Source organism: Haliotis rufescens, unplaced genomic scaffold, assembly GCF_023055435.1.
Source record: "Haliotis rufescens isolate VD_foot unplaced genomic scaffold, xgHalRufe1.0.p SCAF_18, whole genome shotgun sequence".
NCBI classification, from domain to species: Eukaryota; Metazoa; Mollusca; class Gastropoda; order Lepetellida; family Haliotidae; genus Haliotis; species Haliotis rufescens.
Genome location: NW_025963868.1, coordinates 10,009,488 through 10,023,368, shown reverse-complemented (window position 1 = coordinate 10,023,368; position 13,881 = coordinate 10,009,488). Strand labels below are relative to the sequence as shown.

Below are 13,881 nucleotides of genomic sequence, written 5' to 3'. Positions count from 1 at the left end.
TCATCGGGACCATGTTGAACACAATTGCAGGTCGGGATTGTTCTCTGGGTTCGTATATTTTGTAAATAGGAATGCTCACCACGAGCAACTTTTTGGCAGCCATGGATCATATAGAGTGGGGACGGTCACTCGTAACATTACTCACACGCCAGTCGGGGATTAAGCCGCCTTACAGTACCGCTGCACACGACCAACCCACACATGATCATGAAACCTGAGTGACTAAACAGTGAGTTTATTAGTCAGACACAGAGTCATATAAATGATTAGATAAGATATAATCAATGACTGGTTTCTTCAAAAAAAGAAAGGCACGGGTAGAATGTAGTTTGGATAAATTGGATATATGTTATTGGATGATATTGGTGGACTGATATTGGCTATAAAAATCCAAGCATAAGCCAAGTTCGAAAATGTCATACTCATCGCCCAACTTCAGCGTCCACCATAGACTCAGCGCTGCCGATAGGAACATCGCCATAGGACGTATCCAAAGAGGGCAATCACATTCTTCTGATGCACGCCACTTCAACGTCCATCACAGCACTGTTTGCCGTCTTTGTGACCGATACACATAGTTCAATTCCACTACAGACCGTCCGAGAACCGACCGACCAAGAGTTACCACCCCTGCACAGAATCGGTACATTCGACTGTTCTACCTACGTCATCGTAATGTCACAGGTACGGAGACTGCAGAACGCATCCCTGGTTCGATGAGGATATTGGACCAGACTGTCAGGAACCATCTTCATGAGGCTGGAATCCGACCCATAAGACCAGTTATCGTCCCTGTTTTGCAACAGATCCATCGACAGCGACGCTTACGTTGATGCCATACCTTACAGCCTAGGAATAGGGGAAACTGGAGACGAGTGTGGTTTAGGGATGAATCACGATTTCTTCTTCACCAGAGAGATGGAAGACAACGAGTATACCGTCGTCGAAATGAGCGTTTTGCCCCACATTGTGTACATGAATTCGACAGTTTCAGTGGCGGTAGCATCATGGTGTTGGGGGGCCATATCCTACACCACGAGATCTGACTTGGTTGTGGTTTAGGGAAATTTGACAGTAAATCGCTACATGAATCAAATTCTTCAACCTCACCTTCTTCCAATCATTGACCGCCAGAGGGAGCTGTTTCAACAGGACAACGCTCCATTCCACACAGCTCGTGGAATGAACTCGATCGACGTCTACGTGTACGTCAGAACACACCGTAGACACTCCCACAACTGGCCAACGCGTTGCAGGCAGAATGGCGCAGAATTCCGCAGGACAGAATTCGTACACTTATCCAGTATGTGCCTAGGAGATGCAGGGCCGTGATTGCTGCCTGGGGCGGTCACATGAGATACTTAGTTCAGCGTTACCTTATGGCCTGAACAGTTTTAAATGCCTTTGAACAACGACAACATGTGACTGTCGAGCTCCAAAATTTCATTTTTCCTATCTATTATATTACATTAAATATATCGACTTTATTAGGTACATTAACTTTACTAAAAATTTACCTGTGCGTTTCTTTTTTTGAAGAGTGTACTAAGCATGTACTTACACACAAGATGAATATGATGTTGAAGGATGGACAATGATTGATAAATAGTAGCATCATTATTATTCAATTTACAACAATGTGCATATGGTGGAATAACATATATCCTACACACTCGAACTAACACATTACCCGAGTGGGCATTCACACAAGACAATACATATGTTTCCATACATATTCAAAGGTACACAACACAAGAGGGTTAAACAGAATTGACATACTCTACTCACAGCAACAGCAACGAGATTGTCTAAACTATACAAAGTGGGACATGTTCCAATTACCACAAACCTACAGGTACTGCCAAGGGTAATAGAATATAGTTACGATTTAACATAGTACAAGCTAGCAACGTTTCTTCCTTGAGTAAAAAAAACCAGTTAATATTTATTTTAAACAGTGACAGCCACAGAGTGATGTGTGACCGACTGTCGTCCGTAATTTATACCTGTTTTAGCTGCTACAGATAATGTTATTTTCTGAGTAAAATGGCGATAGTGTTGCTATTGCGAACTTTGGTGATGCTTTCTCGAGGGAAAGACATAATTTAGTTTGAGGAAGTCATTAATGATAACTGTGTTTATGAATGAAGTTTAGTATGAAGAAGAATAGCTGCCCAGCTAGTATGGTACTCTTTGAGTACCTGATACCTTTGATTTAATAAGGGTGGATGATAAAGAAAGCTTTACAAACAGATAATGGTGTCTAGTCCTTAAGTGTTTTGTCTTAATCTGACCAGCACAATAAGAGATACTGGTCATGGATTATGTCCGATGTGTGTTATCAGTTTGACCATTGGCTAGTTTAAGATACTGGAAAATGGTACACTGTTGTGTAATATTGCCTTAGTTCACATGTTCCAATATGTATTTTGTAGCATGTAACGTGATAAAATGTTGGTAAAATGTTATCCAATTTCCCATTGTTAATAATATGTATTACTTTTAAGTATCACTTTAGTAGGATGTAAAGACAACGTATCAGTGTAGTTGGGTTGTAACGATTATACATCAATGTATAGGAGTGTAACAGATATGTATCAATGCAGATAATTCAGTTCTGTTTGAAGCTGACCCAGAAAGGTTATTGCAACGATTTGGGATAATGGATGACGACAGAAAAATCAACACAGTGGAAGCATTTGACATCTCCACTACCAGAGATGGCAAAGATTGTCCCACCAGCTGGAAACAGTATGGCCTTCGTGTTCTGGTATTTCGAAGAATCATGTCATGCTTCAATTTTGAGACAATTGCAGGATGAAATAAAGATTAATAGACGTAAGAAGCTGCGAAAGGTTGTGCTCTTCCGCCAGGACAATGCCCCAGTGCACAAACCAGTCATTTCAATGGCTACAATCCATGAGTGTTGCTTTGAACTACTTCTATTTCTGATCTAAATCCGTTAGACTTCAGTCTCTTCCTCAACGTCAAAAGACTTTACCCAGAACCAATTTCGATGGCTTTGGATAACGGTTTAGACAAACAAACCTCACCGTCAAGACAAACTCCCCGCACAGATGTGTCAAGTATCGAAGTAAAGTTCCCAGAGTAAAAGTTTCTCATAACCTACTCAGATAAGTTAGCATTTGTGTAATTTGAATAAATGCATATACAGTAAACTACGGTTATAACGAACTCAAAGGGACTACTAATTTTAGTTCGTTATAACCGTAGTTCGTTATAAGCATATATACAGCATAACTACAACAAATAGTCGGGACCAAAAAGTAAGTTCGTTATATCCGTCAGTTCGTTATAAGCGTGTTCGTTATAACCGTAGATTACTGTATACACATTGGTGTAGGTATGCCAGTTTCTTCTCCTTAATTACTTATTATACAACAGTCATTCACCCAACATGCAAGATTCAGAAAGTTTGCGTTTTGCAGTTGTTGTTTCATTACTTGGATCGATAAAAGTTTAGTCGGATGTATCGAACACCCGATAAATCAAACCATGTGTCTGATCCCGAGTAATTTTCAACAATAGGTTTTGACTGTATTTGTCTTTCATATTCACACAATATAATTAGCTCTATTTTTAATATTTATGTGAAGAAGAACAAAGCACCGACCATTTGCTTTGGAGTTTTGTTTCAGACTATTTTGGACAATTCATTTTTGAACAATCGTTTTCATTTCACAAAACATCGTTTTCAAGAGTTCCTGTATTTTAAACGAACAATACCTTTTGGAAACACTGAGGAAATTACATTATTTTCGGGATAATATCCCATCTTTTAACATATTCAAACACTCCGCTATGGAGTATTTCATTAATGAACTTCAGGTGAGTTACCAAAGGCACTCTCGCTGGAAGAAATCAAATATTGGGCTGCCCTTAAGAAGCGTCGATGGAATCGCTCCCAGCCACGTGTGCGTATTCAGGTAGCAGATTTTACCAACAAAGTCCAAGTCAGCCGAGTGACACCTGTTGTCGCTGATACAGTACGCGGGGCAGGACTCGTAGGTAGATGCTCCTTGGCTGAGGAAGTCGTGGCCAACGATGACAAATGACCTGTACAGGGTAAAGTTATCGCTGAAGGTGGAGCATTCTGAAATAGGAAACACAATACACTTAATCCACGGTAAGGATAAAGCTGAGTTGACACTTCATGTAGGAGGGAAACCCGAAGTGATGCAATTTTTAGACGTGTGGAATGAGTACACAATCTACATTCAACTCATCGTACATGTTCCCCAGCAAGAGATAGCTTAATTCTGATAACTAAGGTTCATTGAAATTGTTGTCTCTCATCACCACACTGATGCACGTCACGACACTCAATCCTCAACCCACTGATTCACGTTACTAACTAAACCATCCATACACTGATTAACGTTACTAACTAAACCATCCACACACTGATTCACGTTACTAACTAAACCATTCACACACTGATTCACGTCACGTCACTCAATCCCCAACACATTGATTCACGTTACTAACTAAACCATTCACACACTGATTCACGTTACTAACTAAACCATCCACAAACTGATTCACGTTACTAACTAAACCATCCACAAACTGATTCACGTTACTAACTAAACCATCCACACACTGATTCACGTCACGTCACTCAATCCTCAAGCCACTGATTCACGTTACAAACTAAACAATCCACACACTGATTCACGTCACGAAACTCAATCCTCAAGCCACTGATTCACGTTACTAACTAAACCATTCACACACTGATTCACGTTACTAACTAAACCATCCACACACTGATTTACGTCACGTCACTCAATCCTCAACCCATTGATTCACGTTACTAATTAAACCATCCACACAGTGATTCACGTTACTAACTAAACCATTCACACACTGATTCACGTTACTAACTAAACCATCCACACACTGATTCACGTTACTAACTAAACCATCCACAAACTGATTCACGTTACTAACTAAACCATCCACACACTGATTCACGTCACGTTACTCAATCCTCAACCCACTGATTCACGTTACTAACTAAACCTTAAAACACACTGATTCACGTCACGTCACTCAATCCTCAACCCATTGATTCACGTTACTAACTAAACCATCCACAAACTGATTCACGTTATTAACTTAACCATCCACACACTGATTCACGTCACGTCACTCAATCCTCAACCCACTGATTCACGTTACAAACTAAACCATCCACACACTGATTCACGTCACGAAACTCAATCCTCAACCCATTGATTCAAGTTACTAACTAAACCATTCACACATTGATTCACGTTACTAACTAAACCATCCACACAGTAATTCACTTTACTAACTAAACCATACACACACTGATTCACGTTACTAACTAAACCATCCACACGCTGATTCACGTTACTAACTAAACCATCCACACACTGATTCACGTCACGTCACTCAATCCTCAACACATTGATTCACGTTACAAACTAAACCATCCACAAACTGATTCACGTTACTAACTAAACCATCCACACGCTGATTCACGTTACTAACTAAACCATCCACAAACTGATTCACGTTTCTAACTAAACCATCCACACGCTGATTCACGTTACTAACTAAACCATCCACAAACTGATTCACGTTACTAACTAAACCATCCACACACTGATTCACGTCACGTCACTCAATCCTCAACACATTGATTCACGTTACTAACTAAACCATTCACACACTGATTCACGTTACTAACTAAACCATCCACACACTGATTCACGTTACTAACTAAACCATTCACACACTGATTTACGTCACGTCACTCAATCCTCAACACATTGATTCACGTTACAAACTAAACCATCCACACACTGATTCACGTCACGAAACTCAATCCTCAACCCATTGATTCAAGTTACTAACTAAACCATTCACACACTGATTCACGTTACTAACTAAACCATTCACACACTGATTCACGTTACTAACTAAACCATTCACACACTGATTCACGTCACGTAACTCAATCCTCAACACATTGATTCACGTTACTAACTAAACAATTCACACACTGATTCACGTCACGTCACTAAATTCTCAACACATGGATTCACGTTACTAACTAAACCATTCACACAATGATTAACGTTACTAACTAAACCATCTACACACTGATTCACGTTACTAACTAAACCATCCACACACTGATTCACGTTACTAACTAAATTCTCAACACATTGATTCACGTTACTAACTAAACCATCCACACACTGATTCACGTCACGTCACTAAATTCTCAACACATTGATTCACGTTACTAACTAAACCATTCACACAATGATTAACGTTACTAACTAAACCATCCACACACTGATTCACGTTACTAACTAAACCATCCACACAGTGATTCACTTTACTAACTAAACCATACACACACTGATTCACGTTACTAACTAAACCATCCACACGCTGATTCACGTTACTAACTAAACCATTCACAAACTGATTCACGTTACTTACTAAACCATCCACACACTGATTCACGTTACTTACTAAACCATCCACACACTGATTCACGTTACTAACTAAACCATCCACACACTGATTCACGTTACTAACTAAACCATCCACACACTGATTCACGTTACTAACTAAACCATCCACACGCTGATTCACGTTACTAACTAAACCATCCACACACTGATTCACGTTACTAACTAAACCATTCACACAGTGATTCATGTTACTTACTAAACCATCCACACACTGATTCATGTTACTAACTAAACCATCCACACACTGATTCACGTTACTAACTAAACCATCCATACACTGATTCACGTTACTAACTAAACCATCCACACGCTGATTCACGTTACTAACCAAACCATTCACACAATGATTCACGTTACTAACTAAACCATCCACACGCTGATTCACGTTACTAACTAAACCATCCACACGCTGATTCACGTTACTAACTAAACCATCCACACACTGATTCACGTTACTTACTAAACCATCAACACACTGATTCACGTTACTCTCTAAACCATCCACACACTGATTCACGTTACTAACTAAACCATCCACACACTGATTCACGTTACTAACTAAACCATCCACACGCTGATTCACGTTACTAACTAAACCATCCACACACTGATTCACGTTACTAACTAAACCATTCACACAGTGATTCACTTTACTTACTAAACCATCCACACACTGATTCACGTTACTAACTAAACCATCCACACACTGATTCACGTTACTTACTAAACCATCAACACACTGATTCACGTTACTAACTAAACCATCCATACACTGATTCACGTTACTAACTAAACCATCCACACACTGATTCACGTTACTAACTAAACCATCCACACGCTGATTCACGTTACTAACTAAACCATCCACACACTGATTCACGTTACTAACTAAACCATTCACACAGTGATTCACGTTACTTACTAAACCATCCACACACTGATTCATGTTACTAACTAAAGCATCCACACACTGATTCACGTTACTAACTAAACCATCCATACACTGATTCACGTTACTAACTAAACCATCCACACGCTGATTCACGTTACTAACCAAACCATCCACACACTGATTCACGTTACTAACTAAACCATCCACACGCTGATTCACGTTACTAACTAAACCATCCACACACTGATTCACGTCACGTCACTCAATCCCCAACACATTGATTCACGTTACTAACTAAACCATCCACAAACTGATTCACGTTACTAACTAAACCATCCACACACTGATTCACGTCACGTCACTCAATCCTCAAGCCACTGATTCACGTTACAAACTAAACAATCCACACACTGATTCACGTCACGAAACTCAATCCTCAAGCCACTGATTCACGTTACTAACTAAACCATTCACACACTGATTAACGTCACGTAACTCAATCCTCAACACATTGATTCACGTTACTAACTAAACCATTCACACACTGATTCACGTTACTAACTAAACCATCCACACACTGATTTACGTCACGTCACTCAATCCTCAACCCATTGATTCACGTTACTAATTAAACCATCCACACAGTGATTCACGTTACTAACTAAACCATTCACACACTGATTCACGTTACTAACTAAACCATCCACACACTGATTCACGTTACTAACTAAACCATCCACAAACTGATTCACGTTACTAACTAAACCATCCACACACTGATTCACGTCACGTCACTCAATCCTCAACCCACTGATTCACGTTACTAACTCAACCTTAAAACACACTGATTCACGTCACGTCACTCAATCCTCAACCCATTGATTCACGTTACTAACTAAACCATCCACAAACTGATTCACGTTATTAACTTAACCATCCACACACTGATTCACGTCACGTCACTCAATCCTCAACCCACTGATTCACGTTACAAACTAAACCATCCACACACTGATTCACGTCACGAAACTCAATCCTCAACCCATTGATTCAAGTTACTAACTAAACCATTCACACACTGATTCACGTTACTAACTAAACCATCCACACAGTGATTCACTTTACTAACTAAACATTACACACACTGATTCACGTTACTAACTAAACCATCCACACGCTGATTCACGTTACTAACTAAACCATCCACACACTGATTCACGTCACGTCACTCAATCCTCAACACATTGATTCACGTTACAAACTAAACCATCCACAAACTGATTCACGTTACTAACTAAACCATCCACACGCTGATTCACGTTACTAATTAAACCATCCACACAGTGATTCACGTTACTAACTAAACCATCCACACGCTGATTCACGTTACTAACTAAACCATCCACAAACTGATTCACGTTACTAACTAAACCATCCACACACTGATTCACGTCACGTCACTCAATCCTCAACACATTGATTCACGTTACTAACTAAACCATTCACACACTGATTCACGTTACTAACTAAACCATCCACACACTGATTCACGTTACTAACTAAACCATTCACACACTGATTTACGTCACGTCACTCAATCCTCAACACATTGATTCACGTTACAAACTAAACCATCCACACACTGATTCACGTCACGAAACTCAATCCTCAACCCACTGATTCAAGTTACTAACTAAACCATTCACACACTGATTCACGTTACTAACTAAACCATTCACACACTGATTCACGTTACTAACTAAACCATTCACACACTGATTCACGTCACGTAACTCAATCCTCAATACATTGATTCACGTTACTAACTAAACAATTCACACACTGATTCACGTCACGTCACTAAATTCTCAACACATGGATTCACGTTACTAACTAAACCATTCACACAATGATTAACGTTACTAACTAAACCATCTACACACTGATTCACGTTACTAACTAAACCATCCACACACTGATTCACGTTACTAACTAAATTCTCAACACATTGATTCACGTTACTAACTAAACCATCCACACACTGATTCACGTCACGTCACTAAATTCTCAACACATTGATTCACGTTACTAACTAAACCATTCACACAATGATTAACGTTACTAACTAAACCATCCACACACTGATTCACGTTACTAACTAAACCATCCACACAGTGATTCACTTTACTAACTAAACCATACACACACTGATTCACGTTACTAACTAAACCATCCACACGCTGATTCACGTTACTAACTAAACCATTCACAAACTGATTCACGTTACTTACTAAACCATCCACACACTGATTCACGTTACTTACTAAACCATCCACACACTGATTCACGTTACAAACTAAACCATCCACACACTGATTCACGTTACTAACTAAACCATCCACACACTGATTCACGTTACTAACTAAACCATCCACACGCTGATTCACGTTACTAACTAAACCATCCACACACTGATTCACGTTACTAACTAAACCATTCACACAGTGATTCACGTTACTTACTAAACCATCCACACACTGATTCATGTTACTAACTAAACCATCCACACACTGATTCACGTTACTAACTAAACCATCCATACACTGATTCACGTTACTAACTAAACCATCCACGAGCTGATTCACGTTACTAACTAAACCATCCACACACTGATTCACGTTACTAACTAAACCATCCACACACTGATTCACGTTACTAACTAAACCATCCACACGCTGATTCACGTTACTAACTAAACCATCCACACACTGATTCACGTTACTAACTAAACCATCCACACACTGATTCACGTTACTAACTAAACCATTCACACACTGATTCACGTTACTTACTAAACCATCCACACACTGATTCACGTTACTAACTAAACCATCCACACGGTGATTCACGTTACTAAATAAACCATCCACACACTGATTCACGTTACTAACTAAACCATCCACACACTGTTTCACGTTACATACACATGTACAGGGGAGCGATAAAACAACAGATCTCCCTTTCATTCCACGTACCTGTGAGGATGCGGCAGATGTCTCCGTACGGCCCGTAGCCCGCGTCACACCTGCAGACCCCCTCGTTACAGTGGGAGTTAGGGAGGGAGGCACAGTCCACGTCCAGCTCACATTCTGACCCTACTATGGCCAATGCTAAAATTTAAGCAATACAATCTCATTAAAATCAGATCTTAGTTCGGGCTACCGCTAAACAAAGATCTGAGGACATCCCATTACGGGTCACGTCAGACCGACCTTTCGCGAATTTTGACCGACCAATGGAATGACTAACAAGAAGTCGACAATACCCAATCAGAACGCAGCTTAAACGAGCTTCACGGCACGAGTTTCAAACTGGCGACTACGCTTCGAAACATATTTTGACATACACTCGATTAAAAAATTAAAAACTGAACAAAAGAACATTCTGGAATGGCTAATAGATGGTCTAGATTGTATGAATACAGTCATAGAGCCCATAACTGTCGTTCGGAATACCCTGGGTTGTTTTTTTTCGAGGTTGCAGGATAAAACATCACATTCAAACTGTCACTTTCATGACTTGATAAGCGATGCTCTGATTGGTCAGATGAACGGTTGTTCTGACATGACCCGTAATGGGATGTCCTCAGATCTATGTTTAGCAGAAGCGAGAACTAAGATCTGATTTAAATGAGATTGTAAGCAATACACATTCATATACATAATGTATCTGGCATATTGTGTTTGACTCATTGTTAAAACATTAAATATGCTGCTTATAAAAATCGACGTTCAAAGCGACAGGCCATAAGGACACAATCATTCAAGGGTTACAGTTAAACCTAAGATTCATAGTTGAAGGATAATCTCAGAAAATTGTCCATGCTAAATCGGTTTATTTTGTAACATACCAGAGGACTATAGTGAGTGAGAGAGTTAATGTTTGACGTCACATCGGCAATATTTCTACCATATCGCGACGGTGAGGAATATACATTTAATAACGAGACATTTAAGGCCAAGAGCATAGGGATATCTTAACTCTCATACCACAAAGAAATTAAAAAGGATAACAGCAATTCAATGATTTAACCAGTATTTCTGTTGAAGTGAGAATATAGTGAGTGAGTGAGTATGGTTTTACGCCGCTTTTAGCAATATTCCAGCAATATCACGGCGGGGGACACCAGAAATGGGCTTCACACATTGTACCCATGTCGGGAATCGAACCCGGGTCTTCAGCGTGACGAGCGAACGCTTTAACCCCTAGGCTACCCGACCGCCCTGAGAATATAGCATCCTAGAGTGTGTCCAACGCAGACAACGGATAACAAGCAGAGTTCCACATCCGAACTGCCTCATTCGGTACAGTAAACTACGGTTATAACGAACACGCTTATAACGAACTAACGGATATAACGAACTTATTTTTTGGTCCCCACTATTTGCTGTAGTTATGCTGTATATATGCTTATAACGAACTACGGTTATAATGAACGAAAATTAGTAGTCCCTATGAGTTCGTTATAACCGTAGTTTACTGTATATCATTTCCCTTCATGTTACATATCATGATCAACGAAACAACAACACAGCAAAGTGGTGTTGGTTGACTAGAACTGTACGACAAATGTGTCTCCGTGTTGTCATGAGGGCTTCAACGATTATTCGAGTGCTCGAGGCCGGGTCGGTTTTAGTGGGACTCGAGTCCGTTATCAAGGACTCGAGTACTCGATAAAGGGAGATCACTCTGTTTCAATGTTCAATTGTTCATCAATATATTGATTAAAGCTTCAAAAAAATATTGTTTGAATAATGTATTCTTTGTAGAAAGTAGATGTACATTAGAACAATTGAGAATGTCACATAATATAGATGTAATTAATGTTTTTCCTTCCCGACTTTAAGAAATTGAATGTATCAAGGAGATTATTGCTTCTTTGCTCCGACTCAAATGCCAAGTGTATTCCCTTACACAGATTAACAACTGATTAGCTGGTATATATGTGCTATTTCAGTGGACGCTTTCTATTTACATTTCAGTGCAGTTCAATTATACTTATAACATGTTTTAATACTTTTAGATGGCAATTTTGATCTAATGAACCAATATTCTTAAAGGACGTCCTATTTTCGGGTACTCGAGTACGAGTCGAGTTTCACCCCTCGGGTACTCGAGTCCAAAAAATTGGACTCGTGGAAGCCCTAGTTGTCACGGCATTATTCTTTTCCCAATCTGCTCTTAAACTGCAATTAAGTCACCTTATATTCCATGTTCTTAAAACGTTCGCGTTGTGTGAACTTACGTTTATTGGTTTGAAAGAGTTCATAGCCAAGGGCCTCGACGGAGGGAACGCTGGATCCTTCAAACCGTTCCCGTAATGCCACACAAACTGGTTCCGATGGACTGAAGTGGAAACTGACGCAATACTTTTCCCTTTGACACTCCTTCGTACATTCAGCCTTGGTCACATTGTTAAACGTCCACATTACTGACTGGGTAACTCTCTTGTCATCATACGCATCAACTTTCTTTGCATGGAGAGAAACACATGTTTCAGAAGCGGCAAGGGTTGCAAAAAGCAGAATCAGGAACGCTCCTGTCATCATCAGTTCTTGTGTAAGCACCCCACACCGTAAGATCAAATGATAGTAGATCGCTGTAAGCAGGCTATACACGCGCGCATATGCATAAATAATCGAATATCGATTGATGTTGGAAACTTACTTTTGTCCAATCGCTGACTTTCCCAAAGGAAATGTGTGCCCGCTGGAGTTTAACACATTGACATTTTATGTTCTGAAAGGACACCTTAGATCAAAATTTCGTGTATTTCGTGGACCGTGGTACACTATGTATTCAACAGTAGTATATATCCATCATGTAATTGATTGAACGAAAATAGATGTAAATTCTTCACAAATATTGACACCGTCAACAACGTGGTAGAACGATTGTTTTTACTTATTCACCCGACCTCCACACTGTTTATGCATGACGTAGCTATTTGTGACAGACTTTAAAGGGGCACTGATCTAAAGCAATTCCCCGGGACTGGTTGTTGCCTTTGTTATTGTTTTTTCCAAGTGAGTACCCGGATGTATAGCAGAAATCTAGACTAGTTCGCGACCTCTGCTGCGCCATTCGTAAGCGCATTAGTCACTTTTATCGGTAGTAATAAGGGCGTATGGTCACATTGATCAACAAAATGAAATACAGTTTTCGAGATAATAAGGAAATGTAGGTATCTTTGTGGGTAGCATCGGTAATGGTGACGAAGTTTTGATAAGTCACTTGCTTGGTAATTTTGCGATTTTCGTTTACACTGTTTTGACTTGCAACACAAAGTAAATATTTCACCTGAGCATTGCTTTTTTATAGTGTGTATATTTTTTTACTGTCAAAATGTGTAACATTTTCAAATTTATTAAACGCCTAAATATTCAGTTA

The 13,881-nt window shown here is 39.6% G+C and overlaps 1 protein-coding gene across 1 annotated transcript; it reads right to left on the bottom strand.

Moving 5' to 3' along the window:
* Positions 1-3,830: 3,830 nt before the first annotated feature.
* Positions 3,831-13,049, bottom strand: LOC124120193. The gene is made up of 3 exons (XM_048398042.1): positions 12,737-13,049; positions 10,467-10,601; positions 3,831-4,114 (listed from the first exon to the last, which is right to left on the bottom strand). Exons 1-3 carry the CDS (start codon positions 13,038-13,040, stop codon positions 3,855-3,857), a joined length of 699 nt encoding a protein of 232 aa, XP_048253999.1. The 5' UTR covers positions 13,041-13,049; the 3' UTR covers positions 3,831-3,854.
* Positions 13,050-13,881: the final 832 nt, after the last annotated feature.

Excerpts from the sequence above, each read along its gene's own strand:
- LOC124120193 (XM_048398042.1), bottom strand. The coding sequence starts at position 13,040 with ATGATGACAGGAGCGTTCCTGATTCTGCTTTTTGCAACCCTTGCCGCT. Across the intron at positions 10,602-12,736 it reads ACTCTTTCAAACCAATAAAC|CATTGGCCATAGTAGGGTCA; the intron begins GTAAGTTCACAC and ends CTTAAATTTTAG. Across the intron at positions 4,115-10,466 it reads CATCTGCCGCATCCTCACAG|AATGCTCCACCTTCAGCGAT; the intron begins GTACGTGGAATG and ends TTCCTATTTCAG.